Source organism: Pezoporus occidentalis, unplaced genomic scaffold (assembly GCF_034315485.1).
Source record: "Pezoporus occidentalis ecotype Australia unplaced genomic scaffold, CSIRO_AGI_Poc_V1 ctg1, whole genome shotgun sequence".
Taxonomy (NCBI): domain Eukaryota; kingdom Metazoa; phylum Chordata; class Aves; order Psittaciformes; family Psittacidae; genus Pezoporus; species Pezoporus occidentalis.
In genome coordinates, this window is record NW_026912778.1 from 15,766,746 (window position 1) to 15,787,840 (window position 21,095).

The 21,095-nt window shown below is 40.9% G+C and overlaps 1 protein-coding gene across 1 annotated transcript in view; it reads right to left on the reverse strand.

Annotated features, from left to right (window-relative positions):
• Positions 1 to 21,095, reverse strand: part of CRACD (capping protein inhibiting regulator of actin dynamics) — a 55,947-nt gene that overhangs the window by 34,504 nt on the left and 348 nt on the right. Inside the window, exon 2 of the mRNA XM_062642351.1 lies at positions 3,795 to 3,963. Within this exon, the coding sequence (XP_062498335.1) occupies positions 3,795 to 3,963 (169 nt within the window). The remainder of the gene's footprint in view (positions 1 to 3,794; positions 3,964 to 21,095) is intronic.

Sequence of the window (21,095 nt, forward strand, 5' to 3'; positions counted from 1 at the left end):
CGAATTGCAGAAACCAGTCTAATAAGCAAAAGAAAAAGAAATCCCAGTGTATGGAAATCAGATGTGACAGAGGAATGTATCTTGGGAGCTCTTTGAAGCTGCAAGCCGGTAGACAGATCACTTTTTACTGTTGGTCTACATTGGTTCACACACAACTGCCCAACGCTGAAAATAAAGGGGTCCCATTTCTTGGGCAGGTACATTCAAAAACTGAAGTTTGCTGAGAGATTTTTCCCTGCGAGAAGATCAATATTGCCACTTCAGCCTTGAAGACCTGACAGGTCTAATTGCAGGTCCTTTGAAATACTATTCAGCCCAAGTAAAGGCACTCTATTGTACCCTGTGTAACAAAAACTTAACTCTCTGCTGCCTCTGGACATCAACCCAGAATGACAAACTTCCTGTAGGGCACCACCCTGATGCCCTTTTGGGTATGTCCTCACAATCCTTGATTAGTGTCAAGTGGCAAATAAGACAAATATAAAATCTTATAAAGTGCCAAATCATAGCCTCAGAATAAAAGCTTTTGGAGACTTCAGTGATGCTCCACAAACACAACTTAACTCGTCTGGTAATAAGCATTTCTATCTCCCAGCTCATACAGTTAGGACAGAAAGTTACTGAATACAGGTTTTAACATTGCAAACTCAGTAAAGGCAATAAAAAAGTGGGAAACGGAATTCCAGTCTTTCACAAAGCAGGGCAAGACAAAGTGCAGTAGGAAACCTCCCACCTGAGAATTGCAAAACAGCAGGACTGGAGCACCTCCCGTATGAAGATAGGCTGAGAAAGTTGGGGCTGTTCAGCCTGGAGAAGAGAAGGCTGCGTGGAGACCTCATAAGCAACCTTCCAGTATCTGAAGGGGGCCTATAGGGATGCTGGGGAGGGACTCTTCATTAGGGGCTGTAATGACAGGACAAGGGGTAACGGGTTAAAACTTAAACGGGGGAAATTTAGGTTGGATATAAGGAGGAAATTCTTTCCTGTAAGGGTGGTGAGGCACTGGAATGGGTTGCCCAGGGAGGTTGTGAATGCTCCATCCCTGCCACTGTTCAAGACCAGGTTGGACAAAGCCTTGGGTGAGATGGTTTAGTGTGAGGTGTCCCTGCCCATGGCAGGGGTTTGGAACTAGATGATCTTAAGGTCCTTTCCAGCCCTAACGATTCTATGATTCTATGAAATAGGTTGATATGTGCATACATCAGGATACTAGGCAAGTTATTTATATCTGATGAGTCCAGGAAGTATCTGTTAAGAAAGGATGGACAAGTAGATGTCTCAGGCTGCTTCCAACTCATCTAGTCAATCTACATCATATGCAGATTACCTAAATTGCTCCTGGTATGTCTGCATCACCCAGTCGGCACAGTCTCCATTAGAGATTTGTTCATTAGCTCTGGGAAGGCTTGTAAGCCAATACAGTACAGAGTGAAATACTAGCTTAGGTCATGGAAGCAATACAGATGTCTTATTTAGTTTATGCTCATTTGTTTGCTTGTCTCTACCTTCATGAAGCAGCTTCCTCCCTTAATATCTTTTCAAAATAACTTCCTCTCCCTAAAACAAAACACAAAGTCCACATGAAACACTTACAGGTAATAAATTAATGTACTTTACAGGTTGATGAAGTAACATAGCCCTGTTAAGGGAATGGGATCATCCCTGAACTGCTGTTGAAGAATTGGAACTTCATTAACTATAAGGTTGTCATACATTCTTAAGGTTTGAAGCAAATGCTTTATAAAACTACTCAGGATTTTGGTTATATAAATATACTAGTAGTTATTTATATTTATTCTGGTCTATATGAATAGTGGAAGCTATGGCTATGTATTTACTGTCAGAGAACTTGTAAAAATCTACGTATATTATTTTACTTAGCCTATTTCTGCATTCAATTCAAAAACATTTGGAATTATAGCAAAAGCAAAAAAACATAGTGGGAGGAAGCCATGCTGGAAACCGAAAGGGGTGGCAAAACTAGGCACCCCAAAAGCAATCTAATGCACTGCACTGAACGTCTATGCTTGTTTTAGGATGAGTAATGTGGCAAACACTACCTGCAAACTCAAAATTAGTATCAAATCCCACCCACATCTGCACCACGAAGCCTGACAGGGAAAAGAAATTTTTGACTGAGTATTCTAGCTGGCTAAAACAGAAATCACAGGCACAGAATGAAATGTTCCACCTGAGATGAGACATGGGACCCTTCACATGTCCTAATCCCCTGTGATTTAAATTGTGTGGTCTGATTTATTCCATTTAGTGCCTTTATCAATTAGAAAAAATAATACATTTAACAATGCAAGCATTTTACAGTCTCACAAGGCTCTGCCACACCTTCACTTCACTGTTGAGGAATGGTACAAGTTCCCATATCATTGTTTGTTTCTGGGCATGGCACTGCATTTTCAGTTACACTGAATGGGAAATCCCTGATAGCGAGATGATGCCCTTGAATTTCTCTTGTTCACTAGTTTGCTCTTGAGGCAAAAGGTACTGGAACTTCCCACAGTCACTCAGCATCATGCACACAGGTAGTGCAATGCAATAACAGTCAGTCACATCTGCATCTACAGTGTGGCTACGCTCAGTCTTGGTTTTCTGAAAAGTTGGGTCAGGCAAAAGAGGTGTACAAGACTGCACTGCAGAAAGCAAAAGGAAAACCTAGAACTTACAGAATCTTACACAATGGAGCAAAAAAACCCAGAAGCTATAAAAAAATAGATAATAACAGTAATCAAAAAACTTTCATGGCTATGATTTTGCACCACTGAAAATACCATGCAGAGTGATGTTCCTGATGCACGTTTCTTTCTTGAGCAGAGGAATTTGGTATGGCTTTTTAGTCTTCTTGGATTATTTGTTACTTTCAGATACTCACAGCCCCCAGTGGAAACAGCTCCTCCTTTTCCAGAGAAGCAGGTTTTGATCTGCAGTTAACCAACCTCTCTGAGAGCTTTCAGTTGGAAAGTGAAATAAGTATTAATGACCCGATCAGTTTGTGCATCTGGCCTTAGTTTTCTGTTGTGGTTGGGGTGGTTTTTCTTTTGTTTTTTTTTTGGTGGTGGGTTGGTTGGTTTTGGTTGGTTGTTTTTTTGGGGGGTGGGGGGGAGGGGTTGTTTTGTTTTGTTTTGTTTTTCTTTCTGCTCTGTTCCTAGTTAGAGATTGTTGACAAATTAACTCTGCAGTTTCTTTCTCCCCCCATTTCTATAAAAAAGTCTCATGCTGTCCTGTCGTCCTCTCGTGAGGCTGGAATATGATCTGATTTCCAAGTGCCTCTCTGCTCTCCCTTCCTTCTACTCTACATTCAAATCATGTAGGAATAAAAGCAGCCTATCTGTTAATCCTAACCACAATGCAAAACCTGTATGGGACAGACTGAAAGAGGATGTGTCTGTCCTGCGCCAGAGATACCACCTTGCAGGGAGAAGTATGTGATAAAGTATCTGTACTTTAAAACATGGGTGCCATAAATACCTCTGCTGAGGTGTTCACTATGTAGTTCTGTTAAATCATGGAGCCAGATTCAAATTCATTTCTGCTTCACCCTAGGATTTCCTTTTTTGCCGACTGGCACATGTACCCAATAAGTAACGCATGCGAGAAGCGAGACCTCAGGGTCTACAGCAGCGGGTGTCGTGTTCAGAGGAGGCACTGAGATGCACACACTTATGAAGTGAAGTGGTGTACAACTCACTACCACTCAGCAGAGGTAGAATTTAATTTCATTAAAAGCAGGGAGAGCAAGCCTTGTATTTGCACGGCTGGCAGCAGCCCTGCGTGCTTACCTCAGACCACCATTTGCCTCTTCATCGGAGGAGAAGGTGCTGTTGCAGATGCTGCCAAAGGAGTGGCTGGGCTTCAGTTTGGCTTCTTCGCAGTCTGGCACAGGCTCTCTTTTCTTCCTCTTGCCAAAGAGCTTCTTGAAAGGCTGGAATTTGCCTGCTTTTTTCTTGTCTGCGGATTACAAGACAGGCGCAGGGCTGAGGGACGCAGCTCGCGAGCAAGAACCGTGGCAGCAGGTTCAAAGGAAGAATGAGGTCAAAGAGCAAGTCACCAGCCCAAAGCAGCCTGGCGCTTGCAATGTAAATGCAGGGCTGCAGCTTGCTGTTGACGCATCAGACTGACAAAGCAAAGGTAGGAGCACCAAAACATCGGCTCTTGGTTTTAAGGATCTGCTTGGAGGTATCAAAGCAGCTGAACATTTGGATGAAGAGAGAAGATAATTTTGCAGGGTCATAAAATTACACTGAGGCTCATTTTTAGGTTTTACACCACACTTCTGACCTTTTCTCCTAAATACAAGCACTGCTTTGATCACCTCGCTTTGGCAGGTACTGGATGCTCTGCTTTGAATTAAAAGCCACTGAAAATAGCCAGCTGTATTTTACTGACGTAGCCTCATAACTAGACAAGTCAATTTACAAATGAATAAGAAGAACAGTATAAAATTCTGTTGGTCAATGAGTTACTTTAATAAACATCCAGCTTTATATCAGCAAGTCAATACATTTTTCTGACTGCTTTTCCCCAAGTAACTGAGGACAGAATTTGATCCCGCATTTCTTCCCTGAGACACTTACATTTTAAAAACTCCACCAAAAGAAGCACAGCAAAAGACAAAATGACATGAAGACAGGAACAAGAAATGGAAAAGTTAACCAGAATAAAACAAAACAAAACTTCTTTTTCCCCCACCAAAGACTGAAGAAAATAAAGGCAGCTTCAAAGTACTTTCCCCACATCCACACATCCATTGAAAAGAAATACCAAGAGTTTCTTGTGAAGCACTGCCAAGAAAGGGTTAATTTCTTGGGCCTGGGATGCACCAAAGATTTTCTAAACATCATAACTAAAAGAGCTTCATTTTTTTTTTTCTGACTTTACTTAATTTTGCATTGAATCTACTTAAAACAAGCTATTTTGTTGAGTAGTTGTGGGGTTTTTTTAAACCAACTTTTAGCCTCCTGTCATAATCCAGTTTGAGAAGCATCGTGTTATACTGGTGACAAATATTTTCATAAGGTCTTTAAATCCCTACAGTGCTTTTCCCCCAGGCTGCATGCATGCACACTGCCTCATCATGCTCTACTCTCCATATAAGCTGTTGCTTAGCAGAAAGCAGTGGTTTGGTTGCAAAATACAGAGGCTCCCTCAGGAACACTTGACCAGGAAACATAAAACATCTTCTGTAGGGCAATAGTACTCTTCAACACCACATCAGGTTTTTCATTCCACTCTGCTATACCCATGTACAGCAAAGCCACGTCTAGGCAACACCCCTTTGTGGTTGCTGGAGGCATAACTACAAGGTATTCAGAGAGAGAAAATGTGCCCAAACGTATCTGGCTACTTCCAGTGACAAGTGGTTCCCAAACTAGTGCCAGCGAGCCCAAGTTGAACCAGGTGTGGGATCCAACTTACACAAAAAGCAAAAAAGCCACTCTGTTAATCTATCTGTACCCAATTATGGATGAAGTAGGAAATCTAGATTGAAATATAATCACAGAAGCAGCAGATAATGATTCTGCATTTCCTCTGCAGATCAACAAGAAGTTTACACAGATACCATTCTTCTCATTAAGCAGTCAAGATAGAGCATTTGTACAACTTCATTAAGACAACAAGGCATCCCAGTAGCAACATAAATAAGAAGTTGAATTATGAACCTCAGATTCATGCCCAGCATTAGAATTTTTCCATCCAGAATCGCTGACCCACAGTGAGCAGATGAGAAAAACAACTGAAGCAGCAGTTTACCAGTGTAGAAGAGAAAGAGGTTCAGAGGTTTATTCTCCCTGTCCCCTAGCTCTGCTTTCCATAAGCTGACCAACTGACATCTCCAGCCAGGCCAACTGCTTGATCTTCAATTCTGACTTTAGAGAAACATATTCTTACACAAAACCCCTAACAGACAGGCAGGCAGTCATGCAGAGAAAGAAATAAATTATTGCTCTAGGCCACAGCTACTCCAACCCTTCACATGCCTCAGAGACTGCCAGCAAAAACTCATAAATCAAATGGTAGCATATACAGAGGAGACAGCATCAGTACCAGACACAAGACTCAGTGAAAGAGCTGGTTTTCCACAGTTCCCACCTTGCCTGCTTCCTCAGCCTCCTTTGAAAGGGAAGGCTGTGTGATGCTTTTCTGTTGGCTAATGTAATTCACTGCATATATCAATTCAACTACAGCATTTTTAAAGGAGGTTTTTCCTGTGTCATTCATCCACATTACCCTTGTCCCCTCCTCTTTTGGAGGTTTTCAGATATAACTGTGAATTACCTCATCAACTCTAAATCTACTGTACTGATTCACCAGCTATGCATCTAGGTGTTGAACACATGAGACAGGTCAACACAGCTTTCCTTTCATCAAAATGGGTGAAAGCCAACACGGTTGTCTCCAGCCAAGATTTGTTTTTCTCCATGTGATTTAACATGTCCCTTAGCTGTTTCCCCACTCCATACCCCATCATCACAGTTGTCACATTACTAAGTGTGAATTCTTTAAATTAGGCTTCATGACTCATTGCAAAACCAACAAACACCCTTCTCTGCACAGGCTGCACACACTATTTCCCATCCTGCCAGAGCAGAGATAAGGAGCAGCCTTCCCTTCCAGGTTTCTAAGGAGGCAATGAATGACCGCTAAGACAAAGTCTATTTATGTAAATTTTTCACAAGGTATTATGGAGGAAGGTGTGGGATGCTATCACCTACAGGGTAAAATGCTTTCTGTAACAGTAAAACAAGTACAAAAAGGAAACTAAATGTTGGCAATGCAACAGACAATGCCCTGCACAAAAGCCTTTTCAGTCTCTAATGTGAGAGCTCAAACATGACTCATCCTTCCTGTCTATCTGAAAGAAAAAACTGGGATAGGAAAGGCTGAAGATTGGGACATCCTATGCTGTTGACTTGTGTCAAGGACAATTGCTGAGATAGCCAGGAAACAAGTCTGCTTACATGGGCCATTTGGTTTTCTCCTTAATCACTGGAATGGGAATGCTGCAGACCCAGCCCCAGGAGAACAGGGGAAATCAGCAATTAGATCTTTTTTCCTGTCTGTTTGACAAGCCTATCTTGTTCACATCACAGTAAACAGTTAACAGCAAATCAGTTTTAAATCACAAAAAACACGAGGTGTGAAGGCGACAGATAAACAAGGTTGGATAGTTAGCTAGAATAACACAGCACATATGGTAAATGCTCCCTTCTCAGCTTATTCCAGAAAAGCAGTAGAGCATATTAGAATAATCTTTAACCTGTCATATAATTTGTCAGCTGCATGAAGACATGAAGTGCCTGACACAGAGCCAGTTATACTGGAAAGCATTGGCATCATGGAGGCTGCACATGGTCCCTCCACTCCCAATGACAGTGGACTGATAGGAGCACCTACCCCTCTATCACACTCTATTTCACCCTAGGGTGCTCTCCAAGCAAGATGAAGGCAGGTGCAATGGGTTTTATTGCTGGCAAATCAGGCACAGCCTCCGGCAAAGTCTTAGCAACACACCAACCGACAAGCCCCCATCAGATAGCTTGTAGTTAAACTGCTAAAATGTCACCCAAATTCACTGGGACTCCTAGGGTCCTCAGCACAAGTACAGGTCAAATACAGCTTTATCTACTCTCTGGCAGAGGGAGGAGATTTAAATGATTGTAAAGAGCAAGCCGTGTATCCCAAACAAGCACAATGCAAAGGTGAGGCTGCACCACTGGATGGGGCAGAGGAGATGTCAATACTACTGGAATCACCTGAAAAAGTAATTTTCAAGCCAAGCAAGCTTCACGTAAAAATAAAGTCTCACATAGTCATAGAAGACACAACTAAATCTGTAACAAGGTGGTGGTTCCTTGCAGCTTTACCTCTTGGCTGCAGTGCTGGGGGCACTCACAGTAGGATGGGTGAGAAAACCTGCAGGAAGACGTCTCTCCAAATAAATGCACCAGCTGGTGAGTAGAAGGGTTATTGTTAAGGGGAAAAAAAAACAAAAGCAGGATTTATAGTGGCTTTTAAATGTTGAAGTTATTACAGCCAAGATTTTTCAGACCTCAGGATTGCAATGGGATTTGCAGAGATTTCACAGACATTTGTTCATTATGCAAAATGCAGCATTTGTCTGCAATACCTGTCTGTAGTATGAGATATTGCACAGAAGCTGTCTCCAAAATAATGTGCTCCTTGTTAGTGAATATAATGGCCATAAAATATGGTGTAATAGGCTAACTTAATGAGAATACGAATTGTTAAAATGAATAGGAGTTTCTATAAAGAATTTAGAGAATGGAAATCCACACGTATGCACATTAAAATCTGCATGGCAGGGAGAGGGCAGGTGAGTTACTGGGCTGTGGGCACAGTACAGCAGCCAAAGCAAAAAGGGAACTGAAGACTGACAACTCTAATCACATCTCTAAAGCAGAAAAAGGCTGTTATGCTCTATATTGCTAGTATCAGTAATAAAAAATTCCACCTTGATTTTAAGCTAATGGTATGCATATTCATGCTCTTTTTAAAATAACTCAGGACAGCCACTACAACAAGGGCCCTGTTGAGCCCTGGGTTGGCCACGTATCTACACAAAGTTCTTCATTTTCAGCTCCCCACTGAAAAAGCCTCCCTGCCTCCCCCCTGCCCACTCTGTTGTCAAGGGCACCAAGCTTCCCCGTGCAAAACAGCATTGGCACTTGCCTCCAGCTTTCCCACCCACTCCACATCTCAGTGCATCCATTTCTGTGAGTCCCCAGAGCTGCTTGTTATCGCCGGTACACTTGCATTAAGAGCTGGAAGCAGTGCTCCCCAGAGAGGTGTCTCCACTCCTCCAGGAAACACAAACAAATTGGGATCAATGAGGAGGAGGGCAGGCTGTGCTCTGCTTAGCAATGTTCCCATGGTTTAAAATAGGCGTGAGCTCCTGTACCTATCGGAGCTCATTAGATTTCATAGGGAAAGTTGTTTTCCGGACACCTTCTGCCTCCATGACTTGACCTCAGTCCATTGCCCTCTCTTCTATATGTAGCTAAAAAGAAAGCTGGGGTTGACAGATGGACACTGTCCAGATAGACAAAGCAGTCACAACACTAAAGACCCTGAGGAAATATTTAAGATAATACAAAGGGAATAAAGAACAACATTAAAAAAAAGGACAAATGCTCACATTCAATAACATAACTTCCCAGCAATGAGTTCAACTGTGTGAGACATTTAGTGATAGCACATAACAATCGTAAACCTGAGAGTATGTAATAGCCCCACTCTGACAGAGATAAGGTAATGTAATATGACCAAAGATTAAATCAAATACTTGAGAAACATTAAATGAAAACAAGATTGAGAGGGATCAAAAGCAACAAATTGGTGCAGCCACAACAGTCACATGAAACACCTAGGGAAAGCAAAGGAAAAATAGCATGCCAATGCTTGCCTGTTTTTCCAAGAGTATCAAATGATCTTATAAGAGATACTATTTCTTGCAAACCTTGTCCCACAGAGCAGATGAGGTATTCTTGGATTACCTGATATAAACTAGTAATACTACCTAAAGTATCCATAACACTGCAAGTACCAACCTTACTTTTCAGAAACATCTATTTTCCCTTGCTATCTGCAGAAGAAAAAATAGTTCCATAAAAAACAGCCCTTTTTGTGACTTTCTTCCTCCCAAGTACTGTATCTTCTAAAGAAACCATATGTAGCAGAGCTACTCAGCTGTTAGGAAATATGTATGAATCAGCATTATAGAGTCTATTAATGTTCAAACACCATATAATAATATACTTTTATCATCCAGAGTAAGGAAAGAACTGTTTCAATGTTTCTCTTGACACAACAACAAAATAACAGGGAAAGCAAAAGCTTATTTTACACACTTCAAGGCAAAAGTATTTAACCTCTGTTACCTGAGGGCTGGCACATTGGTCTTTAATGGCAAGGAAGATATATTAATGAAGAGAAGGAGTAAAGAGGAGTTTTAAAACATATAGATTACATTAAACAGCAAAACTAGAGATAAATAAATACTGCTCCTATCCACTTCTTCCATCTCATTTGCTCTGGCAAGAGTCTCACCTCCCTTTCTTTTTGAGCTCCTGTTTTCCTTTTTCCCATCTATAAATTAAAGCCTACCCAGCCACCTTTTTTATTTCTGTGCCTGCTATTTTTATTAATTATCACAATTAGTTGCCCTAGAAGTCAGAAAGCCTCATGTTCCTCACCCAACTCTTTATTTTGGCACCAACATCCTGCCTCCCTAATCCATCCTACTGCCAGCCTTTTGGATGGGGAAGACACTGCTCTCTGAAAAAAAAAACAAACAGCAAAATCTAGAGCAGGCAAGTCACTTTGGGAATGTGTGGGATAGGCTGGGGATATTGGGGACTCCCAGCAGGGAAGACAGTATGAGAAAGTCTGTAGAAACTTCAGCAGCAAATCTTATTGTGGCATGGAAGTTTCCTTCTTCTTTCCCAGCTTCCAGGAGGAAGCCCCAGGTACAGGTTACAAACTAGCGGTCAGGGGGTTTAAAACAACTTGGGGTACACATCCCTGAGCATGGTGACAGCATCTAGTGGACTTCATGCATAGAAGGACATTTACAAAAGGGTTAAGTAATGCAGTAGATGTTACTGAGGTGCTGGGCTGCATTGCAGAACATACGGGATAAGATAAAACCTACTTATAATAGCTCTGGGCTCAGTGATGCATGTGAGACTTTTAGAAAGGAAGAGACCGCAATAGCTTCTGATTCACCAAATAAACATTCAGCCATTATGTAACAGAAGGGAGAAAGTTTATTTTAGTAAGGAAAGACTTATTAACTCAAGTTATTCATGACGGAAGACCCTTTTGGTATGCTGGGTTTTATGTGAGGTTTCCAGATCTGCATTAAACACTAAGGTCAATGTAGCAGAGAGATGCTGGCTCATTATTTTCTTCTCAAGAGAAAAACAAAACAAAACCTGGGATTCCCTTAGCAGATTTATCTCTTATGTGAGACAATTCCTGTGTGAAAGCATTTAAAACCTGAACTACTGGCCAAGCTGCAGATGGAAGGATAAACTCCCAAAGGCAAAACGACCTGCCTGAGGCCCTGCCACAAAGCAGTCCGAAGTCCAGGGCATACAACCCAAACAAGCCAAACACCTGCCCACTGCCCCTCCCCAGCTGCTGGCAGTCATTTGTACCGCCTCAATGCTGGCACAAGCTGCTGGCAAATGAGGATCCTACACTCAAATCACTATTACTAAGATCATTCTTGGTACGTCTTGCAGGGGACTTTGTTATGTGAATTGTTTTTTCTGCCCTGCCAACTCCTAGAACAAGTCCTGTATTGCACTGGTCAACACTTTTGGACCATGCCACTTCCCACTTTTTCCCCAGTGAGAGAAGGAGCATTTCATCCTTGCAGAAACTACTGGCTTACCATAGAAAATGTTAATTTGCATGGAGGAAGTGTGAAACTTGTAGACCAAACCTCTTCAGTGATAAGGCACAGGCAGTAACGGCATGCTACTGACATCTATCGATAAGACAAAGTTGAGAAATATCCTGAACTCAAAGGAGAGTCACACTACCATGCCAGAATGACTGGATGGCTGGAGGGCTGGGATAACAGAAATAAGAGACAATGGTGAAGTATCATGTACATAACTCAATTGTTTAGGGGCACATTGCTGAGGCATTCTTTTAATAATGCAGCTGCAATCAGCTAGAAATGGGTGAGAAGACAGACCTGGCCACACCAGCTGTTCACAGGATAATTATATGCAGGCACTGTGGTGCAGCTTACAAAGAAATTAAATGTCATCCTAGGGGCAGGGCTCCTGGAACTGACTGGGTTTACTACCTGAGCAAAGGGGTGGAGAGCCAAGTGGCTAAGAAATCACTGGGTGCTAACAAATCAAGGCTGAAAACAAGCAGGTACCTCCAATACATTTTAGATTTTTTTCCATCTTTTATACAGGAAAAAACAAACTAATACCCTGCTGGTGGTATGTCACATGAATGGCAGTCTTATTGGATAAAAATTTCTTGTCACGGTGCAAGATCAGATACAGTATTTCTACTTTTGCTGCCTAACACAAACTGAAAACAATAAAGACATACTGTGACATACAGCAGCTAAAACTAAAACTAGTAATTTATGGAGCACTTTCAAAGCGTTGTAACTACTCAGAACAATAATAACCAATTAATGAAGAAAAACAGCAGATAAAAATCAGGCGAGTTTTATTCATTGTGACTGCCAAGTGTTAAAGAATGGCTTCAAGTAATTTTATTTCAGTTTTGTACAGTTTCAGTCTAATATACTTTATATACAGCATAAATACACAATATATATATACTTAATATACAACAACAAATACGAATGTTACCCTTGCGATTCAGATGGACTGATAACATGTTTTAAATAGGTCAGATGAAATGAAGAGAGTCAAATTTTCATTTTGTCTTATGTCCCCCTAAAGGATGTCTGATTGCGAGAGAGGGATTGGAAACTATCCATATGCCTTCTGAGCAGCTCCACATATCACAAACAAAATTACCAGGTTGTATGAATCAAAAATATATTAAAAAAGTTCAGGCATACTTCTACATGTAAAAGAAAACAGGGTGAATAAACCAAAAATGATCACTTTATGCCTGTGTGTTGTCTTTTGAAGCTCTGAGAATTAAGTGATATAAAAAAGCCTAGACTAAAAGGAGTCTTATTCCAAGCAGATTACCAACCACTGAAGCAGAAATATTGTTTTAATAATTTCTTCATTCAATTTTATTGAGGTACAGCTGAACAGGAGGCAGTAAATCCATTTCTCCTCCCCAGATTTAGAGGGTTGGAATCTCAAAACCATCTCTGAATTTTTCAATGAGTCACAAAAAAACCCATATTTAAGTGACCTGAAAGCCAAGTCAAATCTGAACTCAGGCTGAATGTATCTGAAAGAGCTAAAACACTTGTGACCATCTCTGATTTCACAGAATCAGAACCATGCTGCCATGGTTTACAGCTGGGTAGAAAAGTAAAGAAAATAAACTATTTCTTAAGAAAAGAGCTTCATAAATCATGGCATTCACAAATTCTCCAGCCAATTTTAGTAAAAAAGCACAGACCAAAGTGAATATTTGCATGATGCAAAACACAGGGGAGAGAAGCAGAGATCAGGGAAGGTTTTTGGTTTTGTTTAGATTTTTTTTTCCGGAAGAAAACCAAACCACAACCACTTTATTCTGCTGGGCAAGGCGATCAGAAGGGATCTGATTGTCATATCGCCAAAACATCATGGGAGATAACATTAGTCAGCAGCACAAGTAGAGAACTTCCTCTGTGTTCCCCTCCAAAGCCTGGAGAACACCGTGCTCCTGCAAGGAACCACTTCTTCTGGAGCTCTGCAGAGCCAGGCAAGGAGGACACCTTCACCTCCTCGCTATTCCTCCTCTGCCCTTCTGCATGCTCTCCTTTCCCAACCACTCCACCAGGCTCACTTACTTCAGATAAACAAATGCTCTGCACAAACTGACATTAACTATGGCCAGATTAAGAGTTGGGACAGCTGGCCTAAGTCTGTGAGATTGCCTATAGATCCAACATCTGGTTTTTCACTGTCTGTGCAGCTTCCACTACATACAGGCCCAGATTATCCCCCTCAGGAGCAGCAGGCATTAAAAACTGAGACGTCCTCTATTCTGTTCAGGGACAAGACTTGCCCCCTGAGCATGCAAGCAAGAGACTCAGCCACAGATCCTCAGAATACCAAAATATGCCAGACCTGGGTAGATCTTCACTGCAAGTCAGAAGGGCTTTTCCTCTAATCAGTTTACAACTCCTCCTGCTCCTCCCCATCTTCAGCATAACAGCCTCACCTCTGTGCTGCACAGAGAACAGAATAATATTGCACTTTTACCTCTCCTACTGACACAGTGTTATTCTAGTCCTCAGTGGATCTCCCTTCTGACTGCCATGGATAGGTGGCCATTTCCACCCTCTCCTGAAATTGCCAACTTTTGCAACACAGATTACTGTCAGTTTAAGGATGAAATTGGTGTCTCAGTGTTGGCTTGAATGTGATCAAGAGAAAAGCTTCACTTGAGCCAGCACTTAACCAACACCGTTACCAGCAATTTCAGTAATAATATTTTAGGTGATTAAAAAGACCCTGGAGACAAAACCAATATTAATCACTAATTATTCTAGTATTGTGTTTCAAAGCATTTTTTTTACTAACCTTGACTAGTTGCTCCTTATTCATCACCTGTCCCTATGTGGCAAGCAGGCAACAACATGCTGAGCCACAAAAGCAAATCTCAAACGACTTCTTCACACATCAGAGTCAAAGACAGAATGGGGAACTCATAGGTGCTCTCCCACATCCGCACCGAAGTCACTTGTGTTGCCTTCAGCACCCAGGCCAAGAACTGACACAAGATGCGTGCGAGATATTTTTGTTGCAGGAAGAGGACTCAGAGTCTTTGGGTTGAAGTTCTGGCCAATTTCTCAAACACTAGATCTGCTTTAGAAAAGGAGCTTGAAACAGACTCGGTTCCTCATCTTGTCATCAATGTAAGAAAACATATAGAATAAGAAGATATTTCCTTGTGGCTATTTATTAAGAAAGAAAGAAAAAGTCTGAACACACATCAAAACCATTATGATTTGTATGTTTTCAGTGGAGCTCTTGCTGTTTGGAGACAACTGAAGAATTGAGGTGATCACGGTTTTCAGAATATTCAGAATTAAAATAGAGAAACAGGACATCACTTCAAACACTAACTGGAAAACTCAGAGAAATCTGATGAAGTCTTACACCTTAGACTTCCCTATAGATATCTAAGAACCAAACTCTTCTTGGATATTTTTCTCTGATCTTTGAAAAACTAACAATATTCACTTCATAGAATACTCAAGTAGATGTATTTTGTCATCGTATTTATTTGGGTAACATTGAGTATATTTATTAACATAAAACACTAATAAGTAGAAGAAGTGTTATTTAAATGTCAGCCAAGTAAGATATCTGCGTGACACTCAAATAAGAAATATTAAGAAAGGGTTCTTTATAAGATTTGTATCATCAAAATGGAAAAAAACCAAGCTACTGTGATGTTAAGTGAAATCTCCCCCTACCCATTCGATTTGACGATAGAACAAAAGTAATTACTCATGAACAAGCAAATTTGAAGAGGAGGAGAAGCAGCCATAAAGAGATGATACTCAAGCACTTATAAACCTGACCATTTAAAAAATGTCTAAAATAATTAAAATATAAAAAGGCCTTTGCACAAATAAACTCTTTCTATCCCTGAACTAGGCCAACCAGACATTTCTTTATAAAACATCTTCTTCCCTCTAAACAGTGGGAATAAAGAGAAAAACTATTTCCTATTTTCATGCTGTTTCAGTTCCAGGCAACAATTTGCCAAACCAAGATGCAAGCGATCATGCTAATCACACACCATCTCACTGTGCTGAGATTACAAAGTATTATCGCCACTGAATTGGTGAAATACATCACATTTAGCCAGACATGATGGACTTGATTAAACTTCACTGAGGAAGGAGACAGCGTTTTCTCTCCAACATCACCTGCCCACACTGGAATTTATTTACCATTTACACTGTCCCAAAACAAAACAGAATGGAGGAGACTTGGGTGACCAGGCACAGCATAAGATTTCCTGTGCTATGGTTAAACATAACTACTGCCAAGGGAAATGAATGCATTGTAGATTCTAGAATATGTCATCAACATGGACCCTCAATGAAAAATGTCCAAGTATGAGTTTATAAGCCTTGGAAGTACACTGGGAGTGCAGGTTGTGTCTGTTGTACTCTGAGGGGCTACAGCAGCCATGAAATCCCAGAGGACCAGCCAAGCACAAAGTCTCCTGATGCAGCATCATTCCAGGAAATGTCAGGGTGCCTTCTGGCAGATCAGGTACCCTCCAGCTGTTCCATACAGCGACAAGAGTAAGAAACAGAAATTCTTTTCACAGTACTGATTAATGTCAGAGACCAACTGTTGAGCATGGATGGAAGCAGGAACCCATGCCAGCAGCTCTGAACACTTGTTTTGCGGTGCTGAAGTGTATTTTGGATCCCCTCTCAAGCAACTTGGTACAGGAATTGGTACCCTGCGCATCCAGTTAAGGGAAGTTCACAGGGAGATTCTAGGGAACCCCATGCTGATGAAACTGTATTCAGCTCCTTTTCCTTTTTCCTTTCCTGCCACCCTGCGTAAACACACTTTCACCCAATATCTCTGCTCCATTTGTAAATCTCAAGTCTCAAAAGCAATCACTGTAAGAGAAATTGCAGAAAACAAAGGTGGGAAACGGGTGGGGGCAGAGAAGACAGGCGAGTACTCATCTAGTTTTAACCTTTTTTACTTGCCTTGCATCTATTTTCGATATATCTAGATTACAAGTGTCCAGTAGCTGAAACAGTATTATTCCATTTCTGTAAATATCAGCCAGGGTTACAGTAGCACAGGCAATTTTGAAAGAACTGTAACAGTGCAAACATAACAAACAAGCCAAAAGAAGAGCTTATAAAAGCAATCAGTTTCCATTATGCGGCCAACTAGCCACAAGGGATGCTCACATCTCTCTCCTTGATGCATTTTGAAGCTGACACTGAAAGCATCTCAAAGCAAACCCAGGTTGCACTTTTTGAGGTTTTCCTCACATGATCATTTCTGAAAACTCTGTCAAATTTATGGAAACCACAGTAGCTGCTTTGTGTCTGGACAGTCTTTTTAATTATGGCATGCAGAAAGGGAAAATTAACAGTTGTAGCCAAAAGTCCAAGGTGAAGAGAACAGCTACTCCAGTGGCTGTGTTGGTCCTCTGGGAGATCTCCAGGTCCCCATACCGGGTTTTCTATTGCATTAAAAAAAAAACAACCAAACCCTAAATGACTGTGCTAATCTTGATACTTCTTTAAAAAGTAGAGCTAAAGCCCAAAAGCCATATGCACAGTAACACCCACCCAGGACAGTCAGAGGAAAGAACCATTAAATTTAGGTATACAAAGTGACAGCGCTGCCAGTTATGCCAACGTAACTTTGCAAAATGTGCAAATTAAGTTTAGGCTTCTCCCACCCCTTTGTCCTCTCTTCTTCAGTTTTTAAGACCATGTATTGCATATTAGATGGAAGAAAGAAAAATGCTAGTCTCAGGGCAGGATTACATTGCAATGCCAATGCAGAGCAACATCTTCTCCAAGATTTTTCCACCAGAGGGTATGTCTCAATTGCAAGAGAAACAGCACTCTCTCCTTTTCCTGCTTTTCTGCTGTAAATCATTTGGATGCAAACTGTAAAATGCATAACTGCACCACATCACAACAAAAGAAGAGACTCAAAGAAAAAAGATCCTGGAAAGAGTACATACAGCTACCTATCATTATATATCCATATTCATTAATAGGAGGGAAGCTGCTACTTATTTTGCAGGTGCCAGTTTGGAAACCACAGTCAGACATGTGACTAAAGGGTGTTCAAATACATGTACTTGATTTTGGTAAACAGGCTCTACAGAGATATCACCTACATTGTATCTTAAAGCTCTAGCAGTAGGGCAATACAGATAGCATCTGGATAACCACTTAATCAAACACTAGAAAAGAAGAAAGGAGTGACATTTCACTACTTTGCAGCAAAAATTATTTGAGTATTTTAACCATGACTGAGGAAAAGGGCATACAGGATGACTGTGAAAATGTATGCAAGACCTTATATCTTAGGAAGAACAACAAGAAGTGGGCAATCTGTGTTCCTTCCTTCTAACATCAAACGACTGTTTATTTACACCATCTGCCGCAAAAAAAAACCTGCCTGTAGAAGAGTCCTCAGAACCCCCAAGGAAACAAACTCTCCAAAAGACAGCATCACCCTTTGCAGCCATGCTGGAAAGACAGTGCTTACTCACAGCACAACAGGAACCCAAGCAGCAGCTCCAGAGATCTCAGTCCTGGGTAATTTACGCAGAGTCATCACCAGCATTACTTGGGATCCAGCAGAACAAGCCCAAATTGAAGGGCGAAGGGAGTTTACTTTGGTTTTTCACTGAAAACATCTTAGGTTCTGTTCCAAGATTCACAATGGGGAAAAGCAAAGCCCCTCAAGGAACTGATGGATAAATGCACAGACACTGAGGCATCCTACTCTCTTCTGCTGGAATGGGCTCTGTGCCAGAGCTAGAAAGTTTTGAGGACCTAACCTCACTGTGAATAGCTGTTCCTCTCTGCCCTGCCCTCCTGGACCATGCCATCAGACTGGTAAGTTTTGTCTCTACCTGTTCTTCAGGATAGCCCAAGCACCACCTGCAGAGTCAACTTCTCATTACCCTACAGCACCTGAGTAGTCAGCTGGAGCAAATGTAGCCACAGAGCAGCTGGTCATCCTTGCTTAAGGCTGTATTGTGAAATGGGACAAGCACTCTGCTCTGTAAGCTAAAGAGGACATGTCACTTAGCGAAACAGCATTCCAGAATAATAATTAATGTAGTCTGCCATGGGAGAACAACAACATGAAAAGACTGCATCTTTGGAGTAAGGAGACAAGATTTTAATCTTACTATTTAATAACAAACCAGTAAACTAAAGGACAGAAGTCTCCCAACTACACTGTGTCAAGATCTCTAACTAGTTCGTGAAGCATTTTACGGGAAGTATAATTTTGTATGTGTAGCAAAGCAAAAGGTACTGATTAATTGCAACTCATTAAGTGTAAGTTGCTTAGTAATTAGGAAAAATTAATGCAGGCATGGCAAGGATGGCGCAGACAAGAATTCCACCTAGCAGAGTGTTGCATTTCCAACAGCAGCCAGCCTGCTCGAACAGCAGAAGAGTAATTTGAAATTCACTCCTAACCAGTGGGGAGAGGCAGTCAGACCATGCCTCCCAACATTTCTGAAAGAAATCTTATAAAAGAAAGATAACAAATGCCTTCATTATAAATGACCAGGTTAGACGATTAGTGGCTATCTCCACACATGAGCTACTAAAACTTCATGTTCCATGTATAACAAGCATTGATATCCTATTTAGAGTACTTGTGGATGTATCCCTCACCTGTATTCACGTTATCATTTTTTAGAGTTCAGCTAATGCTTATATAGAAGATAAGTCATAATTATCTCTTAAAGTGTATGCACCTTAAGAAATCACAAATAAACAAATATCCCAAATAAGATATTACCAACAAGATTTTAATAACATAATACATTCAAAATTTGCTCTTTATCCATTTTGGTAGAGAAAGTTTGAAGTGGGTGACAGATATCAGAAAACATTGCACATACTAGGATGGAAAAGGAACTGAAAACAAAGGCAAAGTAAGCCCTAGCACAGAATCAAGTTCTATGAACAAGACCACCAAGGCATGCAAAATTGTTATCACTCACCTCAGCTAGATGGCTGCAAACTGTAGATATTCTTTGCCTTTCTAGTTTTAATCTTACCATGAAACACAAGTACCCTCATAGAAACCAGATATATTTTAGCCAATCCTTTTTCAATGAAAGAAGGCAGTGGCCATGGACACAGGTTTCCTAGAGCAGCAACTTTCGGAGAAGACTCACATGAGATTGAATCACTCTTCCTCCACAGCTGGCTGCCAGGGGTTTTTGTCTTTACAGAAGTGCTATACCATAATCGACCACAAAACCCAGTGTAAGACAAGACAGCAATGCACCATTTTATTTGATGCAATTGTGTAGCAAATGGTTTTCTACAATAGCAGGAACCAGATTTTGGGAAACCCTGGGTCTGGAATTTGCAGCTTGGTTGTGACTTAACTAATAACAGCTAACACAAGTATAAAAGCCACATGAGAAATAGTTTCATTCCCACAACGCCACTGGTGAAGTTGGCTACATAAAGAAAACTAAAAAAGTCTGAACATTTCAACAAGTAAATTCTTTTCTTTGTACTGAATGGACAAGCTGTACTCCCACTCCTTCACAAAGGAAGTTAAGAGCTTCTTTATATTTCAAGCCTACTCTGTTTTTCTCAATAAAATACAAATGAAAGGGCCATGTGAATTACTACCAGATGACAACAGAGAGCTGGCCAGGTGTTTCAAACACTTGTGTCTCTTCTTCCTACATGAATTCCTCAATAGTGCATGCAAAGTAAATCTTCTTACTGCTCCCATCCTTTAAATCCATAATTAAAGCCAACTCAATTACATTTTGAGAAGCAAGGGCTTTTTTTCACATTCCTTCCTCTCTCCTTTCCCTTGGGGAGCATTTGACCTGAGCATCAGTGACAGGGGGACTTCACACCTTGTTTTGAAGGGCAGTTAGTGAATCAAGCCAGAGACTTTTCCCCTCTCAATACCTTTTCTGTAGCACAAGCTCATGCGGAACATCATGCAATCCGGTGAAAAGAGATACTATTAACTTCTGAACTGGAATGGGCATATAATCAGGAAACCTGAAAACAGACTAAAGCTTTTGTCATGTTAAGATGTTAGCCAACATGTCATGCTGAAATCGAGTCCTGTTTGTTATAAACCCTTTGGTCAACCCCTTCTCCCCCATCCCTATCCCACTCCCCCCTCAAGCCATAAAACCCCACTAACAAAGAGGTGAACAGAAGGACACATCAATCCAGCACCACTGCTTGATAGCATGCTTGGCATTTATACATAAGTACAACTTAATACTGCTTCAGTCCATTCACATCATTTATATCAAGTAAATTCTGAATTTGTCAAATAACCTCTGCAAATCCAATGCAAGAAATAAAAGTAAAATAATGTTAGTATCAGTGCAACTGAAAGATATTTGACAACAAACACAGGAAAAGCTATTGAAATTAGAACCATAGTAGTAAGCTTTAAAAATAGCAAACATTTTTGACAACTTTGAAAAATAATCCAGATGATCCTAAATGAGAACATACTTTTCTATTTACTTCAAAATTTAAATCCATAAATTCTAAGCTTTCATCAATTAAAAGGACCATTTCAAAAGGTATGGTAAAGCACAACATCTGATGGAACACAAACTGGGGAAGCCAAGTTTCCCACAGTGGTGCAAAAAGCTCTCAGTGGTGCCACAGGGAATTACCTGCAAAAACA